Below are 20,061 nucleotides of genomic sequence, written 5' to 3' on the forward strand. Positions count from 1 at the left end.
TCCTACTGAGCCCAGACTAAATTGCAGAGTGGAAATGGCTAGGAAATGGTATTACAAACAAGCAGCACATGTAGAAAAATCAATGCTTTTGATCTTCATGAGGGGAAAGGTCCGTTTAATCTATAAGCCGTTGCTTCTTCCCTTCTATGGAATTAAACCCCACAAAGTAATGGCCACCTACTTATATGGCTTTAAAAGAGAATTAGACAAATTCATAGAGGATAATGTTATCAGTGGTTAATATACAAGGTTGCTATGTTCTCCCTTCACTGTCGAAGGCAGTGTACTCCTGAAAACCAGCTGCTGGGAATCACAAGTGGGGAAAGTGGTATTCTGCTCATGTCCTCCTTGGGGGCTTCCCATAGGCATCTGGTTGACCACTTTGAGAACAGGATGCTAGATGAACCGGACCTTTGGCCTCATCCAGCAAGGTGCTCCTTAAGCTTTTCAGCATCTCTGTGTAGCAGAGCCCTCTTCTCACCAAGTAAATAGTAGAAGGAAGACCATGGGTGGCTTTAGTGATATTACACTGCAAGAAGTAACCAGCTCACATAATTGCTGTGTAGGTAGCAGGGCCGTCTTAAGCACCTTTGGCACCCTGGTGCCGTGGTGCGACGGATCCCTCCGCCGCCCCCCGCCGCCCCGTTTCCCAGCGCGATGGGCGGGCGGGGGGGCTCAGCGTGCAGCGTGGTCACTGAGGGCGCTGCTGCGCGACGGGCTGGCTGGCTTGCTGCGTGACAGAGCGGCCAGCGGGCAGGCAGGCATGGCTGCGTGGCGCCTCCCCTGGTGGGCCGGCGCCGTGGCGCCCTGCGCCACCCAGCCTAGCCGTAGAGCCAGCCCTACGTACACGTAGTCTGTCAGAAAGAAAAGCCAGGATTTGACAGGGACGTGGCTGCACTGTACAATGCTCTTGTAGGGGAAAGATAAATATCTAACTGAAACTTGTGAGTAAAGGTTTATTTGAAGAAAGTAATGAGGATCCCGTTTGCTGCATTTGTACCAGAGGTGGGGAACCAGCAGCCTCTCAAGTGTTGTTGCACTCCCAGCATGGCCTAGGGTCACCCTGGAGGACCACAGGTTTCTTACTCCTGGCTTAAGGTCATGCATGATGGAGGACTTGGCCCTTTATTTCCAATGTGTTTCTGCTTTGCCTACCCATCCTACTGGTTGTCCACGGGGCGTCTACAGAGTGCCTTGGATACCTGTGCTTTGCCTTTTCCTCTCTCCACAAAAACAGCAGCTCCACAAAAGTGATGCATCTTATGCTGTATTGGCAAGCCATGCTATTTGTGAATGGGAACACACGTTGGAACGAAGTGCATCCCGCTGATCTTAATGCAATGGAATTGGAATTAACAACAACTTTAATTATTTTTATTGGATTGCTTTTCTGTTTTGTTAAGAGCTCCTCGAGTCGTTGGTTAAAAGTTTAAAGTGTATTATTCTGAGAAAATGATGTGGAACATTGTTTCGTTAGAGCAAAAGAATAGAGTGAATAGGGCTTTTTGTCCCTAGTGGGAGAGCAGTCTCCATGGAAGGTTGGCTCTAATGTTGCTTACCCTTCATGAAAATGGGCCAGCAATGAGATAAGCCTCTTGGTCATTTGATGCTACCTTATATTGAGCTAGACACACTGGTCCTCTAGTCCAGTATTGTCTGCTCTGACGGGCAGTGGCTCTTTAGTTTGCAGGCAAAAGTCTTTCTGGCCAACTGAAGCTGTGAAGGCATCAATGACGCTTCCTCTCTTGCTTTCCCCCTCCACTCTGCAATGTACAGTGGAAGCCTTTATTTTTAAACCACATTTGGAATTCAGTGTTTCACCACCTCTTCCTTTATATAACAGAGCGTGTGTTGCAGTACAAATATTTGGACCTTTTCTTCTTCTTAGGGCGGGGGAAGAGTGGTATAGGATCAGCTTTACCTCTTTCAACATTAATAGAATGCCTCATCTTTGCTGCCATTTATAAGAAAAGGAACCCCCTAGTGTTCTTGCAATTGCCATCTATTTTGCTGTTTTTCTCTGTGCTGTTGTGTAGCCAGGACTGATGTAGGTTTATAAAGCCACATATGCTAACATGTCATAAACAGTCACAGGTTTCACAAACATTTTGTATTGGGGAAAAAATATCCAATTACCGTATTTTTCCATGTATAAGACAAGGTCCCCCCCTAAAAAAAAAGTCCAAAATTTGGGGGCGTCTTATACATGGGGCCATCTTATAGACGGAAAAATACGGTAATTCCCCACTCCACCAAAAATGTATACAAGGTAGTCAGTAAAATGACACAAATTTTCAACAAAAATTCCCCAACAGTAATAAAGAAATAAATAAGGGGTAAGTACAATGAAAAAGAAGAAGAAAATGGGGAAAGTAGATAGACGAGAGAGATGTGTGGACAACAAACTTTCAGTTTTAGAATGAAGTCTTTCTACACCTCAGCTATTTTATTGGCTGGGTTGGTTGTTGTTATATTTTAAATTTACATATCTTGCTGTGTTACCTGGATGTGATCAGAGCCTGGATAGCTGTCAATTGCAGTTTTATTTTTAGCCCATCATTGACATCTCAAATCCCATGTCAGCAAAAAGCTGTACTAGCTACTGGAAGACAAGGCGCTGTGGCTTTAGTATGAGTTGGAAGAAATAAGGAGCGATTTTGATAGGTTTGTTATGTGATAAACTATTTCAAGTAACACGAGCTTGAATAAATCATAATCAAAGGTTGGGGGAATGTTTGGCCTTCCACATGTTGCTGAACTACAACTCTCATCACCCTTGTGTATGCTTGCAGGTGCTGATGCGAGTTGTAGTTCAGTCAACATTTGGAAGAAGGGCATGGGTCCTCCATATATGGTATAAAGAGATAATTGTTTTCCGAATTGTGTGATACCTAGTACGTTCCCATCATATATTTTGACTCACCAGGCAGGGCAAAGTTACTGTGGTAGCTTCCCAGCAGGTGGGTTGGTGTTGCTTACTGGGAGAGAGGGGCAAGGCTTGACTCCAGCAGTGCCATTCTACTGTGCCAAACCCCCCCCCACTGCCTCTCTCCCTCCTGGTCATTGGCAGCAACCCACTTGCCAGGAAGCCAGTGTAGCACCTCTGCCACACCTGGCAAGCCATTTCTAGATTCATGTGTGGTCCTCTTGGCATTCAAGCATATCACACTGTAACAGAGATTCTACAGGGGTGCAGGTTGTGGGCAAATACATGTTATTTATTGGGCATGGTTTGATAACGATTGTGTTCAATGTAGAAGAAAAACTTAGGAAGTGGTTTAATTTTGTTTGGAGAGCTAATCTAAGGAAAGTTCCTGTCCCCGTTCTGAAATTCAGTACTCATAAATAGCTGATGAGACATAAGGAGACCTTTATTAAAGAATATCGTTTGGAATTGACACAAGCATTGGAGACTCGTGAGAACACAAATTTTTGGAAATTGGTGACTGATACGGAATGTCACTCTTCTCCAAAATATGAGTGTCACATTGTGGTACTATGTAGGAGGAATTTTTTGTACAGCGGTCTAATGATCTAATTATTCTTAATGAGTTTTAGGGGGGAACATTCAGTCTGTGCCCATGTATTATATTGAGACAGATCATTGATTCCTCTCTGAAGTCCGTCTACTTTTCCTGGTAGTGGGTAGTTTTTGACTGCCTGAAGTCCTGTTTAAGTGGAGCTGCTGAACCTGGAATATTTTGCATGCAAAGCATCTGCTGTGCCACTGAGCAATGGTCCCTGCTTGCTTTCTGTCCCCTTTCCCCATATAATATATAAATCCTCTATTGCTATGGTTACTGTTTCCATTGCCTGGTGTGGGCAGCCTGGTAGAAAGAGTGCACTTGCTGCTACTCTGGAGCTTTTTCCTTACTGAGTGCTGGCTGCAGCCCTATTGAAAATGTAAATAATCTGTATATCAAATTAGTTTCAAAAGCTACCTCCAAACATGGCATATCAGTTTCCTTCCCACCCCTAGCCCCCAAAATTGTTAACAGTATTGATAAGGGGGAAAGTATGCTCGTTTGTGGGGTCCTATGCAGCTATGTGGATTTCTCGTTAATTCAGTAGCTTTCCAAGGATCAGAGATAGATTTAAATCTAACATGTTGTGGTATACTGTAATAATCCAGCATTGGCAGTGTTTATGCAACTGAGCAACTTTTATGGTAATACAGACAATTAGTGCAGCTTATTTGCTCTAAATACAAATCGTATCCACAGGAGAAACACAGTAGATGCTGCCAAGTCTCATAAAACTTGCTTGCCTGTGGCTCATGAAGTAGAGCACTAAGTAGTTGAGAAGGACACACTGGTGATGTAAGATGGATACGTGCCGTGTGATGTATATCTGCTTCCACTCTTAGCTGTTTCTGTTTCTTCCAGCCCATGTAGAACAGGTGTTTGTGTATCTATCATGAGCTGTGGGCGTATACACAGTGAAGTGGGGAGGGGTACAGAACAAAACAAATATGGGGTAAAATAAAGCCATAACTGCATTGAGTGATTCCTTCAGTAGCACCTTAAAGACCAACTAAGTTTTTATTTTGGTATGAGCTTTCGTGTGCATGCACACTTCATCAGATACACTGAAACAGAAGCCACCAGACCCTTATGTATATTCAGAGGGTGGGGGTGATGGGAATGGGTGATGGGCTGATAGGAGTGGTAAACCTGTTGATGACTGTTAATGACTGCAATTGGTCTTGTGGGGGAAAAGCAAGGGCTGAGGTGCTAAGGAAAGCTTGATCATGTATAATGAGATAAGAATCCTATGTCTTTGTTCATTCCAGGTGGCTCCATGGTTTTAAGCTTGCTAATGAGCTGCAATTCAGCAACTTCTCATTCCAGTCTGTTTCTGAAATTTTTCTGTAATAAAACAGCTGCTTTGAGATCTTGTATAGAATGTCCTGGGAGATTGAAGTGTTCTCCTACTGGTTTCTCTGTCTTGTGGTTCCTGATGTCAGATTTGTGTCCATTTATCCTTTGGCGTAGGGTTTGGCTTTGATTAATAACGGACTGTAGGTTTGTCATGGGTATAAGGGCATGGATCTGAAGACTGAGCAGCCCGAGTGCTGGTCAGTTCTCTGGCAGACTAGTAAGGGTTTGCCTAACGATAGGGTTCACCATGCCATAAACAATTCCCAGTGAGGCTTTTGCAGTCAACCTGGTAGCGGGTGCTATGCCCCAACAACCCTTGAGCTGGGCTTCTGGATGGAGCATGTCACACCTTAATGATGATGATGACGACGACGGCAACAACAACAACCATTTATTATTTATAACCCACCCATCTGGCTGGGTTTCCCCAGCCACTCTGGGTGGCTTCCAACTGAATATTAAAAACACAATACAACATTAAACACATCCCTAAACAGGGCTGCCTTCAGATGTCTGTTAAAAGTAAGATAATTGCTTATTGCCTTGACATCTGAGGGGAGGACGTTCCACAGGGCCGGTACCACTACTGAGAAGGCCCTCTGCCTGGTTCCCTGTAACCTCACTTCTCGCAGTGAGGGAACTGCCAGAAGGCCCTCGGCGCTGGACCTCAGTGTCCGGGCTGAACGATGGGGGGTGGAGACGCTCCTTCAGGTATCCAGGACCGAGGCCATAAGCTATACCATAAAGGGCTTCCCCATTGGGATGCAGCCAGATGCTTCTCTCCTCCCTTCTAAGGACCCTGCTCAATGTGTTTGCTGCCATTGCAAAGTTGTGACATAGTAGAAACGGAGATAGGTGGAAACCTCGCAGAACCTAGGCCAATCTGTGGGTAAAATTCCTCCATGGTTATGAGAAACAGGGACTGATCCATGTCCATAACAATGCTGCTGGTGGAATTTTCCTCTAAAGGAGATTCCTCTTCACTAAACCATTTACTTATAAGTAGTGGGTAGGTGGAGAAGCCTCAAAGGAGAAAACTGGGTGAAGGGCGGAAGCCGATGTGGGCCTCCTTGTTATACTCCTGGTGTGGACTTGACCAGAAAAGTCTCCAGTCAAGTCCTCCCCTAGGCTCCACCCAGGGGAGCCAGAGAGCTGGCTTTGATTGGTTCGCTCGCGGAGGAGGCCCTGCCCCCTCGTGACTGCACCATAGTGTACTTGGCTGAATGGGAGGAGGATCATGGCAGTCAGGGATGGAAGAGTGAACCTGGACTTTTCCTTGATGCCACTAGCTTCCAAGTCTGCAGCTCAAGTAGGTCTCCTGGTCTCTAAAAGGCAAAATCTTACCATGATTTGGGAAGACTCACAATGATGGGCCAGTGGTATAAGATAGCTTTCTTTCTTTCTTCCTTTATTTTAATTTAGAGTGGGAATGCTTGTAAAGACCTTCATATGCAAAACTGCAGTGTAAATGATGGAATGACCTAATGCAGCAAAACACATCTCCCCTCTCCCCTTCTTGTCTCATCAGGTGCAGGAATCGGAGCTGCTGGATATCAGCCTTGTCAAAGATGCTCGATGCGGGAAACATGCCAGAGCGCCTAAGGTAGGTCACATGGGGAGGCCAAAGATTCTCCCCTGCTGCTTTGCCAGATTGTGCTTCGGAAAAATTCCCCATGGGTCACATGTTGTTCCTAAATGATGTCTCTCCAACCACATATGTGTCTTTGCATAACTGTAGCATATCCTTACTTATAATGATAGCCCCAAGGTGCTTAATTAAGGGCTCTCTGGGAGAGGCAAGCATGCAATTTGAACTTCATCTTGTACATTGACGGAAAGTCTATTATGTGGAACTTTTTGGATGTCATTGTGGAAGTGACTGTGTTGTGAAGCAAGTACATAATTTCACTTTAGTTTCGAGTGGCTACATCCTCGATTGTTGAATCGGAACTGTAATGTTAATTATGAAGTGCTCCTTTTTAATAAACATTTAATAGATAGCGTAAGTAACTCATCATGTTTGCTAGAGACGCCTACATTAAGTTTTTCTATTTTCTGCATCTGTAAATTGGATGAAAAAGCTGCATTGTTGAACTGAATGTACCTTCTAGATAATGGCTGTTTTTCATTTTCAACATTTCATTAATGATCACACAAGTATGCAATCCAAATTCAAAGCTATGCTTGGTGATGATTTTTCACCCATCTCACCAGCTATGCTTTATGGGAGCAAGTTGCCATCCTTGGCCTTTCTCGGTGTTTTTAATAAAAAAAAATAGGCAGCTGCCATGTGCAGGTAATTGTGTGCTTGGATGTATCATGTGACTATGGAATTGCTTTTTTCTAAAGCATTTTAAAGTTTCTTCCTAAGGGCCCATTTCAATGTCTGAAACTTTCCAAAAGGCTAGAATTGTAATTGAAAACCTATGGTAGCAATTCGTGACATGCACATAAATATAAAATTAGTGCTCCCTGATTATTGGCTTTATGAAGAACAGCATGAGAACATTAACAATGGATAGAATATTATTTTAAAAAGCAGCTCCCCCCCTTCTTTCTCTCTCTTTTTCTCTTTCTTTTTTGAGAGAAGTGTTCCTGTATCAAAAAGTATATGTGGCTTTCACTAAGGTGCACATACAGTTATTTGCTCAGTGGGGTTTTGCTTTTGTTAAACTGCATAAATGCTTTCCTTGCTGTTGTGTTCCACTAGTCAGTGGCAAGCAACTTTCATTGCAAGCTGTATGTAAAGAAGAAAAGCGGCCTTTCTTTGCCTGGGGATGGCATGCCTTACCTATGTGTGTGAGCTTGCCTGTTGCTTTGAGGTGGAATGGTACCTTAGTAATGTGATGGAAAATCAGTTAAAATATGTTTTGTGCAGAGCATGGTTAATTGTGCAGTGAACCTTCTAGTAACAACTGAAAAGATCTGTGGCTTAAATGACTCCACCTTTTCTCTCTTGAATTCCATCTTGGAACACCTATGTGATACTACCCCACTGCTTTCCTTGCAATCCCTCCTCCAAACACAACATTTTGATGAAGCCTTCAACACAACTCCTTAGTCCCTATCTTCAAATGATGTTGGGCTTAGGTATATCTTCATTTTCCCTCCCTCCCTCCTGGTACGCCTCCTTCCTGCAACTCCTGCAGCCAAGGACCGACTGATACCAGGCAGGTGCTCTCACTGTACTCTTTCCGGCAACTGCTCAAAACTTTTTCCGTTAGGGCCAGCCCATCTGAACACATAGAAGCTGCATGCGATTTACTTCCTTTTAACCACTGCTGACTTTAATTATCTTTTGAATACTCTTAAATACCTGCTTTTAACTGTGTTTTATCAATCATTTTAATGTTCTGTTGTATATTTTTGTAAACTGTTTAGAAACTCTCTTACCATTATGTGGTTTATAATATATAATAACAAATTCAATTAAAAAAAACCACACACACTCCTTTTCCTTTCAAACAGAGTTTGAGCCTTAGTGCAACATACTATTCAGTAACTGGATGTTGGTTCCTTCTGGGCCTGGCATGCAAAAAAAAATTGCCTTACGCTTTGCCTCGGCTGCCCTCAAGTGGAGATGGGAAGGCCTGGAAAAAAACCGGAAAAATGGGAGGATGGGACAGGTTTTATCCCATTTTCCCCCAAAGCCGTTTTTTTAGAAGTCCTTGAGAAAAATGACAAAGAGGAAGAGGAAGAAGAAATGGAAAATGACTGGAAACAGTTCTCCATGCTCTCAGATACAGGCCTTTCCTCAACACCTGCTACTTGACCCTTTCAAAACAACAAAACAAAACAAAACAAACAATAACCCTATAAGGTAGGTTAAGCTGAATGACTGGCCCAAGGTCGCCCAGTGAGCTTCATGGGGCGCCCAAAGTCGCCCAGTGAGCTTCTTGTGGATTTGAACTCTACTCTCCAAGGTTCTAGATTAGCACTCCAACCACTATACCACACTGGTTTTTATTATGAGCTCTGCCCATGTGGCCCAGATCTTCCCAACATTATCTGAATAATGCGGGAGAAGCACAAGCTGCAGTGAATCCCACACCATCCAAGGACAGATCTTAGGACAAAAAAAATACTAATAATCATAATGGTAGTGTGGGTCCACCACAATCATTTGTGTGCACCCAATTCTAAAATGCATGATCTGGTCTATGGAATCTTGCCTACCCTCCCACCACCACCACCACCACTATTGCAAGGCTTACTTCTAACAAGTCATTCCTCCAATATCACATTTTCATCAGCCAGGCTCCAGTCTGAAGGTGAATCTAGCTAGGAGATAAATATTTTGGGTGGTAAAAGGCAGGGTGCTGTGGAAGGAGTGTTCTGAACTCCTTTCTTTACTGCGCCAAAAAAGGCAAACTGGTGTGCTTGGTCTTGGAGGACAACATTGATATAATGAGATGTAAGTGTTGTTGAACCAGTTGAGAGCAGTGGCCATAAAGCTATTATATGAAATATACATGCAAATTGCTAAGAAAACTCAACATGGACACATTTGACTTCAAAAAAGGAAACCACCCCAAAATGAAGGGATTGATAAAAAGGAAGTTAATAGGCAAAGCCAAGGGGGGTCAAATCTCTCTGAAATGCTTGGGAGTTGTTTAAAAACACAAAATTAGAACTGGCATGCATACTGCAGATCAGAAAAGGTACCACCAAGGCCAAGAATATGCCAGTATATTAGCAAAGGAAGCTAATAGAGGCAATAAGGTTTCCTAAAAATGGAAGTTTTGTCCATGCAAGAACAGAAAGGAACAAGGATTTGGCAAAAGAAATGCAAGCAGACAATAAGGGATGGTAAAATTACATAAAATTTTAGGAGCACATTGCTAAAAACATATAAAGACAATCACTGCCAACCAAATCCTTAAATATATTAGTCGTAGGAGAAGTAGTAGTATAGGTAGGGAGTGATAAAGGAGTTAAAGGTGTGCTGAAGGAAGATAAGGATTGCTGAATGAATTATTTTAATCTGTCTTCGCAGCATATATCAGATCCTCCAAGTGTCCCTATTTTAGCGGGACATCACGGATAACAGAAGCCCATGCATATTTTTTTTAACTGGGACTTGGCAGCTAAGGTTTCAACCAAGTGCTTCAGCCATTTCTTCCACTCTTCCCCCACCCCACCCCACCCCACCCCAACCCCCAGCACTTTCTTTCTTCAGTCTGCTAACACACAAAAATGGGGAGGGGGGCTTTTCCTGACCATACATGAGAGAGGTGTATTTTAACTAGCTATCCAAATGCCCATTAGACAAATAATTTTTAACTGGGACTGAGAGAGCTTGGGATCATTTTTACTAGCAAGCTTGCTCTTTCTTTTCTTTGATTTTTCTAGTATTGCAAAATGTTGTTGTTTAGTCGTTTAGTCGTGTCCGACTCTTTGTGACCCCATGGACCATAGCACACCAGGCACTTCTGTCTTGCACTGCCTCCCGCAGTTTGGTCAAACTCATGTTGGTAGCTTCGAGAACACTGTCCAACCATCTCGTCCTCTGTCGTCCCCTTCTCCTGGTGCCCTCAATCTTCTCCAACATCAGGGTCTTTTCCAGGGAGTCTTCTCTTCTCATGAGGTGGCCAAAGTATTGGAGCCTCAGCTTCACGATCTGTCCTTCCAGGGAGCACTCAGGGCTGATTTCCTTCAGAATGGACAATAGAGTCAGCTTAATTGCAATCAATGGATGCACTAGGGTGGGGTGGGGATCCTGGCACTGAGGCACACAGAGTACACGGGAGACTCTAAAGGGGGGGAAGGGGAGACAAAGAGAGAGACCCGCTAAGGGAGGTGCCAGCAGAGACCCCCTCAAAGAGCCTTTCCCACCTGCTCATGGCATGGGCAGCTTACTGGGCTTGCCACATGCTCAACAGGGTGAGGTCGCAGGCTTGGATCCGCTGGTGGATGACGAGCCCAGGCTAGCACCATTTGTTGTTTAGTCGTTTAGTCGTGTCCGACTCTTCGTGACCCCATGGACCATAGCACGCCAGGCACTCCTGTCTTGCACTGCCTCCCGCAGTTTGGTCAAACTCATGTTCGTAGTTTCGAGAACACTGTCCATCCATCTTGTCCTCTGTCGTCCCCTTCTCCTAGTGCCCTCAATCTTTCCCAACATCAGGGTCTTTTCCAAGGATTCTTCTCTTCTCATGAGGTGGCCAAAGTATTGGAGCCTCAGCTTCATGATCTGTCCTTCCAGGGAGCACTCAGGGCTGATTTCCTTGAGAATGGATAGGTTTGATCTTCTAGCAGTCCATGGGACTCTCAAGAGTCTCCTCCAGCACCATAATTCAAAAGCATCAATTCTTCGGCGATCAGCCTTCTTTATGGCTAGCACCATAGAGAAAAGGTAAAGAGTGATCCCTGTGTGCACACTTCCTGGCTCTGCTCGCAAAGCAAGTCTTTGTTCCGGGAACAGGCGTGTCCATAGATATAGGTAAAAGTAAAGAGTGATACTCTCGCGCACACTTCCTGGCTCTGTTTGCAAAAAAATAAAAATTCCGGGGGAATTAAGGGATATTTCCCCATTCGGGATGACAGCGGGAAACAGCTTTATAAACGGGGGGTTTCCTGGGGAAAACGGGAGACTTGGCAGCTATGCACTTGGGGTAAATGGCCCGGTGTGGGTAGATAAATGGAATCTCTGCCAGAAGCAATAGGAGGGCAGTCAAGAATAGAAGAAACTGAAGCGTGTTTCAAAAGAGAAATTCTGTAGTAACAGAAGGAAAATCAGAAAGATGGGGCCTGAAGATCTAGTTTTCACAGGGATGGTCAACTTTCTGTACCAATGATGCTCTTCCATGCAAAAGAGATTCTCTTCAAAATGAAAACTAGCATGCAAGGGCGATGGATTCTGGCATGCTTTCTCACATGCTACATTTCTTTGTGCTGGGGTGTTTACTTTATGGAAGGGAGTTCCATCATGTGAACCCCTACCTGTTCTCAGAAACAGGTTGACAGCCTCCTGTGATGAAAAAGTTGGTTTTGCTGCACAGGTTGGTTTAACAAGTGTTTCTTTTTCTTTTTTCCTCTTGCCAGCAAATGGTTAAAGAACAGCAGCCTCTGATTGGCCATGGTTCCAGGAGGGAGAGTTTAAAAGGAGAGGATTTGAAGAGAGGTTGTGGAGGTGGGGTTGGAATTGAGGTTGGAGAGGCTGAGAGATTGGTAGGGTGACAGGTTAGGAGTCAGGTTGAGGTGTAAAGCGTGAAAGGGAAAAAGAATTTGTTCTGGAAAAGAACTTCCATTATGAGCGTACAGTATTGTGAAGGACAGAGTGTGGTGTCCTGTAGGAAGAATAGACTCGAATTTTACTGGGAGGCAGAGGTTGAGCCAGGAGAAGTAGGAGCTGGAAAGGAACAGCCTATTTGGGACTCAATCTAGTCTGGACCTCACAAAGGTCCCCCCACAGGATAATCTGGGATAGTTTATTTAAACAAAAGAAAAAACCTTTGAGTAAATGGTTGTTCAGTGAGGTGGGAGCAATTTATCTAAGTGAGAGCGGGCCCAATGGTGTGAGAGGAAAAAGTGTCATTGTGCCCGTCACACCTCCATGAAAATTAGCCCATATGCATCTTGCTAACATTGACAATTTAGTGAAAAGATCAATTTGTAGTAGCATATTCACAATATGAAAAATGTAATCTAAAAAGCTACCCTTTGTGGTTCTGTTTCTTGTCTCAGAGTATTACACGAGGAAGGGATAATTATTTCTCCATAAAACCTTTGTCTCCATATTAATTTCAACCTCACTCCCACCCACCTCACCCTGCATGTAAAATAGATGGTGGAAGTTTGTTTTTGCATTATGGATAGCTGATCGAACCGTATTAAAAAATATATTTTCCAGAGACACTGTTGAGACAGCTCTCTTCTTAAAATGCTGTTCACAACTGCATTTTCAAAACTGGTTTTTAGTAGTCCTTTAAGAATGTTAGTTGGCCAAATGTCAGGTTACTTTGAATGTCATAACGTTTGATTTTCTAAAAGGTTCTGCTTCTACAATTATGTGATAAGTGGAAATATTAGCTGCTTTCAAAAATAAAATTAGATTTCTGGTTCTTGGGTCTCTCAGCAGAAGCTGAGAAGGATGAGGAAATAAATAAAAATGCTGAAATGCTTTGCTTATGAGATATAATTCAGTCACCCTCCCCCAGTTCAGGGTTGACTTTAAAAAGAACGCAATCACAAAAAAAATTGCCCTGAGAATAAAATTGCTTACTATGAGTTGTGTTTGTGCTAAAGCAGTCTGTAAGTTTTGCTGTGACTTTTCCCCTTAGAAAATGGGTACTTGCAGATGCCTCTGGTGGGTTTGTGGAAACATAAAAGTTCTGTCTCTCTCTGTTTCTGTGTACCACATTTTAAGGATATTGACAAGCTGGAGGAGGGCAGCCAATGTGATAAAGGCATAGCTGCCAAGTCTCCCATTTTTCGTGGGAAACCCCCATATTTTAAACCGTTTCCCGCTGGCAGCCCGGATTGGGAAAAATCTCGTAAATCCCCCGGATTTCCTACCTGCCAGGGAGGCTCCATTTTGGGTCCTGGCGCCGCCCGATTTCCGGTGCCCAGACATGGGCAGAGAGGCACCGGAAGTTGCTTCTACGCATGTCCGGACATGCATAGAAGCGACTTCCGGCGCCGCGCCACTGCTGATCCTACATTTTTCAGCGGGAGACTTGGCAGCTATGGATAAAGGGTCTGGAAGCCAAGCCCTATGAGGAATGGTTGAGGGAATTGGATTTGTTTATCCTGAGAGGAGATATGATATCAAATATCTAAAGGGCTGTCACATGAAGGGTGGAGCAAGCTTGCTTTCTTGTGCTCTGGAGGCTAGGGTCTTATTCAATGGCTTCAAGTTACAAGAAAGGAGATTCCCGCTCATCATCAGGAAGAACGTTCTGACAGTAAGAGCTGCTCAACAGTGTAAGAGACTCCCATGAGATGTGGTGGATTCTCCTTCCTTGGAGGCTTTTAAGCAGAGGTTGGGTGGCCACCTGTCATGTATGATCTTGTTGAGATTCCTGCATTGCAGGGGGTTGAACTCCAGGTAACTCTTGGGGTCCCTTCCAACTCTACAGTTCTATAACACCCACCCTCTTCTGAAGATCTTTGAAGAGAGTGATAGAAGATTATATTGTAAGGACTTGAATATCCATGTGCTAACTGTGGCAACACTGGGCTACTGTACTTTACCTTTTACCTTCCATATAAGCTGCACTCTCTCCTGCCACCAGGCCACAGAATATCCTGGGAATAACGTGTAGCTGGGGTTTATCTAGGGCTCGTTTGTTGGTACTTGGGGGTGGGAATGGGCACATTAGCACAGTGAAAAGCAGTAGCTCATGACCTATTCTTTTATCTTGCAACACTAGAAATGATATAGCATATTAGCAGTTAGCAAATGGAAATTCAAATTAACATGAGTGCTTAACATCCCGAAGTTTCACACAACAGTTTCTATGGAAACTAGAATCTTTATATAGCTCTGAGGATTTTGCTAACAAGCTGAAATAGTGGCATTAGTTGGGTGTAGGGCACATTCCCCATGGTGAACATTCATTTTTAAATGTGCTATGCATTTTATTATTACTGCTCAGTAGTCATACATATTTCAGCAGGAAAGGCTTTAAAAAGAAAAAGAAAACCATGCATTGTTTTCTTGAGCCATATGCAAAGTAGAAGATATTAAAAACATTTAATTTCTCCAAACATTCTGAAAGGATAGGGGAGAGATCATGGATGTAGGCAGGGTTACCCGCCCCCTCCATCAAGTAAATAAATAAAAATACTTAACTTGCTGACCAATCACATCGCAGGTAGCTCAGTTCTGCCCCCCCCATAAATCCTGGCTATGCCCATGGGAGAGATATTAAGCATAGGTAAAGTTTCTTTTCAATAGTTTTGCTGCTGCTGGTGATGATAATTTTACTAAAAAATCTGTCCTTCACCATAAGGTCCAGGTTGGGGTATTGTAATGGTGTAGCTGGCTTCCTCACGAGTAACTCCAAACCCTGTACTTGGTTTATACCGGGTTTTATTATATACATATGTACAAGACAGAGCATCAAAAGACATGACTGTACTAATCCGATTCAGAACTCGGAAGTGCCTCCCTTCGTAACTTCCGCCAACATAGCCCCCTGGGCACGTTGAACCTCCTCCGTTGGTCCCTCCTCTTTTTCCCCTCCTCTGTTGGGGTGAGGGTGCTGGTGGAACACCTTCTCCACTAGAGCTGCTCGGTTGAGGGACCGGCGCTGTAGCTCCTGCAGCCTCCCCCTCTTGAGTGCTTTGGTCCACCCTCTGCAACTCTCCCTCTGGAGCTCTCGCCTCCCCAACATCCCTAAAGGTCTGCACCTCCTTCTTAGCCCCAGTCCCACCTTCCAGAGGAAGCTGCCAGGTGCTAGGCTCTGGGAGGGTCCGAGAGCCCTCTCTCCGATCCACCAGGCTCTCTGCTGACCCCTGGTGGTCCCCTGACTGGTATTCACATAGCAAAACAACAAATAATGCAATAAAAATATCAGTAGTATATAGTGGTGGTGGTGGTGGGGTAAGCCTGGTAAGCAAGGTGGAGAGTTCAAAAACTATTTTTCCTCAGAGTCTCTGCAAAAAAGGGCTTTAAAACCCTCTGTCTTGATTACAGGGCTCTGGGATGGTCATGGAAGTGTTCACTGGGTCTCAAGGGGCCATTTTGAGAGCTCAGTTCGGGGGGGGGGGTTGTGTGTGTTCTTCTGACGTTGCACAATTTTGTCTTTACATGCAGCCCCCAGGAACATAATCCTCATGCAAGCAGCGCTAATGTATGTTGGGCGGAGGAAATAGGTACACAATTGCTTACTGAAGCTTTGTAGGTGGCCCTTACAACACACACACAGCACACAACTGTTAATTGATTAATTTATCTCATAAAAATTATTCACCACTTGATTGTAAAAAAGCTCAAATATAAAATAGTAAAATCAATAAAAAATTACAACCCTACTTTATAACATAGAAAAGTTAGATTCCTAAAACAGATTAAGATTACCTCAACTTTCTAAGCCTTTAGGTGGGCTTGTCTAAACAGGTATTTTTTTAGCAGTTGCTGAAAAGAGAATAGTGAAGGGGCCCGCTTGATCTCAGTAGGCTCAAATGTATACTTCTTGCTTATTGTTTGTGCTGTTTATTTTAATTTCTTGTATTTTTTAAATGTGATTTAGAAAATCTCAGTGAAAGTATTTTGAAAATGGGAACACACTCCCATCTTACAAAACTAGCAGATCTTTCACACGCCCTAACAAAGTAGTCTTTATATCAGCTTTGCTAATTAGGGGAGCAAATTTTAATCAGCAAGTGAAACATTTAGTTGTTTTAGTCTCCTTATTGATGGAAATAAGCAAGTCTGCAGTGTAAACATGTCATATGAGAACAGAAATTTAGCAATGAGGGAATTGTGGTTTTCTCATTTTTGAACTTAGTGAACATGCATGATGGTCTTTAACTTTTAATTAGAAAGGATTGCATACAATCACGATAACCTTCTAAAAATACCAGCACTTAAAAGAACAGCCCTCTGGCATGTCAGTGAAGAATACCCAGCTTTGCATTTCGGTGAGATTAGGCTTGAGTGGTTTCTTTCATTTGCCACAATTTCTGTTTTTATCTTCCGACAAATTTATGGTTGTTGTTGTTTTGTTTGTTTTTGTTTTTTAGTTGCAAAGCGAGCAAAATTAGAAATTCTTTAAGTGACCTGTACCAAAGTTATCTACTACAGCCAATAATAAAGTATAGATTATATTCAAAGCATGGGAAACATGGGATCTGATTTTGCTTCTTGAATAATGGCACATCTTCAGTGGAGTCTTTCTCTCAGGAGCATTTTGTATTGGTGGGGGGAGACAGAACGTTCTCCTTGTGTAGAACATAAAATGACCCCCCCCCCCAAAAAAATTGGGCAGTGGTTTTTCTTGTGTGCAAATGATTTATGTCCCGCAACATCTTTGCCAAGTGTGTGTCAGGGGTTGTATCTAATTAAGTTCTACTCAGAGTAGACAACTTTGTAATTAATGGACCCAAATTAGTCATGCCAATCAGTTTCAGCGGGTCTGCCCTGAGTGGGTCTAGCACTGGAAACAATCCCAGGATGCTACAATTATATTCTTCTCTGCTGGATGTAATGCTGAACAATTTTTGAAAAAGTAGAAGCGGCCGGTGTCTTAGTGGAGCATTGTCCTGGCTCCCAGTTGTTGAAGAACAAAAACTTGAATGATTCTTTGCCAAGCGTGCTAATGCTTAGATTAGTGCCCTACATTTGCAAATCACTCATCTAAGGCACAACAGGCAGTACATCTGACACTGACACAACCCTTGCCATCCTATATGGGGAAGGCTCAACTTAATTCATCAAACAGTTCTGTTCCTTAGCAAGCAATCTTGCACTCTGTCTTGGAGGTGGGATTTTCTCCAACCATTCATGCCTCCTTCCTTGGGCGCCTCTGGGACCTAGGTGATGGAGGGAATGTCTCTACCCCCTCTGGAGAAAGAGAGCTAGACCCAGCATCTGGCATGAGAGACACTGTTGAGGTGTCAGAGACAGGCTTCAACAGTTGTGGTTAGGAAAGCAAAGCTGAAGATGGAGGGAGGCCTCTTGGCTCATGGTGTGGGGATTGATGAGATGAGAGAACAGGTTGAGGGACACACATATCTGGTCCAGCCTCCAGGGTCTTCACTATTAGGCTCCCCCAGGTCAGGAAGAGACCTTCCCATCACGCTGGAACCAACCATCAATCTACATCATCCTGACTTGGCATATGATTTTAATAGAAAATATAGTCTCCAAGACCTTCATAGTTCATTCTGTGTATCCTTGGCAGCTATTAACAATAACCATTTGGTACTACTGTACAGAGAGAGGGAAGGAGGGCAGGAGAAAGTGAGAAAGACCAAATACTAATAGCTGACTAGTTTAATTTTTTTCTTTAGTAGTCTAAGCAATTCCTATTGGTAAATCAGTTGCCTTCCCGATATGCCTATCCCTTTAAAAGGCTCATTTGTAACTGGTTGCAAAAACAACGAGGAAATGTTCAGGAAAATGCAAGCTAATGACCCATCCTTTACTGAATGACCTGAAAATATCAGCTTGTTCTGAACTACATGCATTCATGCCCAGGAACGTAAATAAAAACATTCTTAAATTCATCTTTGCAGCCAACACAGGACTTTGTGAATAGAAGCCAAGTGAGGCTGTGCATCTTAATGTGGGTTTCTCCACAGCATGAAGGAAGTTTGTCCTTGGAAGAAACAAGGACAGCCAAGTAACATAGGTTTGCAGCCCCTTTTTGGTGAACAGTGAACCAAACATTGTGAGGTACTGGCAGGTGTTCGCTAAACACTTGAATGCCATTAAACCTGCTGCACAACTGGACTGCTAATGGCTTAAGTTCTACAATGTACACAATACCACAAACCTTAAGTGTGACAATAGAGTGGGATTCTCTTGGGCAAGCTGATCAAACAAGGAAGCAGAGCAAAGTAGTTTACTGGACACACATTTATGACCTGAATGTTAACAAAACAGAGAACATCTCTTCAAACTAGGACTGTATAGGTCCCTAGATTGTGGGCAGGGGTGGGTAATCATCAGCTTGCCATGCTTGAAACACTTGGCATTCATTTTCAAGAGACCTCGGGCATTGAAAATCCACAGTTTCCCTGCCTTTGTGGTCTTCCTCTTATCCTGTGAGTTTTCTGTGGGAAAGAAAACTGAAAGTGAGCTACGAAGTAAATATCACATGTAGTTAGCAATGTTAGCTTCCATCTGATGGCCTATTGATGTCCAGAATTCCTGGAACATTTGTTTTTTGGCTACTGACATCAATTAGTTAAACTTGGTTAGACAGATTGGACAGATCTTATTGAATCTCTCTCTCTCTCTCTCTCTCTCTCTCTCTCTCTCTCTCTCTCTCTCTCTCTCTCTCTCTCTCTCTCTCGTAATGCCTATAATCCCTTTTTGGATTTGAAGATGTGTGCTTACTATGAGAAGCATCCTAATAGCATTAACAAGGGGAAAGCGTCCCAGCTCCCAGGTCCCAATTTGATTATCATGCAAGACACAACTTGAAATGTACATTACATTCATGAATACTGAAAGACTTCACTTGGGGAGATATTTCATTCAGGAGCAAACTGATCAAAACTTGAGGGTAGAAGCAGGCATAATTTATTTTGCAGTCTGCCTCTGAATTTTCTGATGAAAATGAGAAGTTTGGTTGGAGTTCCTTAGATGATGTACACCCTGAAGTAAAAAGAAAAAGAAAGAAGAAGAACTTGGTCCTTTAAAGTTTTTTTAAAAAAGTTTGCTAATGACATGGGAGTTTGATGTTCAGCTGTTGTAAGTTTGAGGACAGCCACTTCATGCTTTGATTGCAGTTCGAAAACTGAAAGGAGAAAGCTTCATATATTTTCTGAATCAGCTGTTATCAAACAACAAGGCAATGCCAGAACTGAGCTGCTGGTTTCAGACTTGTTGATATGAATGTATAAGCTGGCCCATGTTTCGAAAAATGAAAATCTAATTTGAGATTAAAGGCATCACTGCTCGTACATTGGCAGGAGAAAATTCATTACCTGCTCTCATGCTTTGCCTTCCTACATTCAATCTACCCCACCAAGTTAGTTCCAAATTGAGTAGGATGCTTCCTCCTGCTGAATATTGACTTGGGACTCTAGTAAGTAAGACCATGCATTTCCTCCTCCTTTCTCAAAGACAAAGCTCAGTTGCCTGAAGAGACTAACTCTGTGTCCTACTCATTGCTTGACTCTGAGGTCATGGTGATGTGCTGGGAAGTGGTAGCAATGTTAAATCCCCTTCATCTCCCAGGTGTTCCAGTTAATAATGTTGATGTGCAGGTGAGGTTTTAGGTGGTTTGCCAGAGGTCTGGACAAACATGGCCTACTCCCAGCTCCCACCGACCCGTTGTACTTTGAGAAAAATTGAATTTTGGGTCCCACCCAAGTTCTTTCCCCTCTCGCTCCACAAACCATCATATTATATTCTTGAATGCAAATGAAATGATTCCTTGAAATTGCACTGTTAAGCTAGTATGGTACAATAGAAGACAAGATGATTACTGCTGTCCAATCTACCAGTTCTGGCCTTATTTAAAGGATTAAAATAGTGAGGCAGCTAGAGATGCAGTGTGTT

At 43.3% G+C, this 20,061-nt stretch overlaps 1 protein-coding gene across 6 annotated transcripts in view; it reads left to right on the top strand.

Annotated features, from left to right (window-relative positions):
- PLCB1 (phospholipase C beta 1) overlaps positions 1–20,061 on the top strand; it is a 441,431-nt gene that overhangs the window by 123,088 nt on the left and 298,282 nt on the right. For all 6 annotated transcript variants that reach the window (XM_060272415.1, XM_060272414.1, XM_035110112.2 and 3 more), the window contains exon 3: positions 6,409–6,483. In XM_060272415.1, coding sequence (XP_060128398.1) covers positions 6,409–6,483 — 75 coding nt within the window. The remainder of the gene's footprint in view (positions 1–6,408; positions 6,484–20,061) is intronic.

This window comes from Zootoca vivipara, chromosome 3, assembly GCF_963506605.1.
Source record: "Zootoca vivipara chromosome 3, rZooViv1.1, whole genome shotgun sequence".
Taxonomy (NCBI): Eukaryota; Metazoa; Chordata; class Lepidosauria; order Squamata; family Lacertidae; genus Zootoca; species Zootoca vivipara.